General features: G+C 43.2%; 1 protein-coding gene across 2 annotated transcripts in view; it reads left to right on the top strand.

The window, feature by feature from the left end:
• The first annotated feature begins 15 nt into the window (after positions 1–15).
• The window catches only part of LOC119593102, an 8,913-nt gene continuing 8,225 nt past the window's right edge, over positions 16–703 (top strand). For both annotated transcript variants that reach the window (XM_037942067.1, XM_037942066.1), the window contains exons 1-2: positions 16–154; positions 534–694. In XM_037942067.1, the coding sequence (XP_037797995.1) occupies positions 22–154; positions 534–694 (294 nt within the window). In that variant the 5' untranslated portion in view covers positions 16–21. The remainder of the gene's footprint in view (positions 155–533; positions 695–703) is intronic.

Below are 703 nucleotides of genomic sequence, written 5' to 3'. Positions count from 1 at the left end.
TCTCCCATGCAGAACCACATTATGGTAGAAGGTTCTAGAGCGACAGTAAGCTACACCCCCAACACAGAGCTAGATTACGGTACACTTCTCTGCTGGGGATCCAATTCTGTGGGTGTTCAGCGGCATCCCTGTGTCTTTCACGTGTTCCCTGCTGGTGAGTGTGGGGATTTTTTTAACAGAATGGAGAGGGAGGAATAAAAAAATATGAAATGTAATGAAAGAGAGAGAGAGAGAAAAAAAAATGGTTTGGTGACATGTATTGATGCCGGTGATAAACTCTACGGGGCTTTCTTGTCGCGTTTCAATACCAAAATTCGGTCATGATACTATTTTTTTTCTCCTTTCATTTCATCGAGGTCATAAATGCAATTAATATTCGCGCGCCACTGGATAGATAAGTGCTTTCAAGTGACAAACCATTTAGAAATCCTGGAAATCGAAAACGATATCAATTTTCCTAATGCAAAACATTGATTACCAGAGCGTTGTTTTCTGGTACTCACAACCTCATGCATTTTCCTCCTTCGTATCAGGCCCTCCTGATCCTGTACACAACTGTTCAGTGTACAATCTCTCAGTGACGGTAGTGAACGTCCGATGTCTAGCAGGATTTGATGGTGGTCTGCCGCAGACTTTCATCCTCGAGTTATATGACCCTCACACGAACGTCTTAATCGGGAATACGACTAACGTGGTAGGTGGG

Source organism: Penaeus monodon, chromosome 31 (genome assembly GCF_015228065.2).
Source record: "Penaeus monodon isolate SGIC_2016 chromosome 31, NSTDA_Pmon_1, whole genome shotgun sequence".
Lineage (NCBI taxonomy): Eukaryota > Metazoa > Arthropoda > Malacostraca > Decapoda > Penaeidae > Penaeus > Penaeus monodon.
The sequence above is the reverse complement of the archived record's forward strand: the minus strand, read 5'-3'. Positions and strand labels throughout refer to the sequence as shown.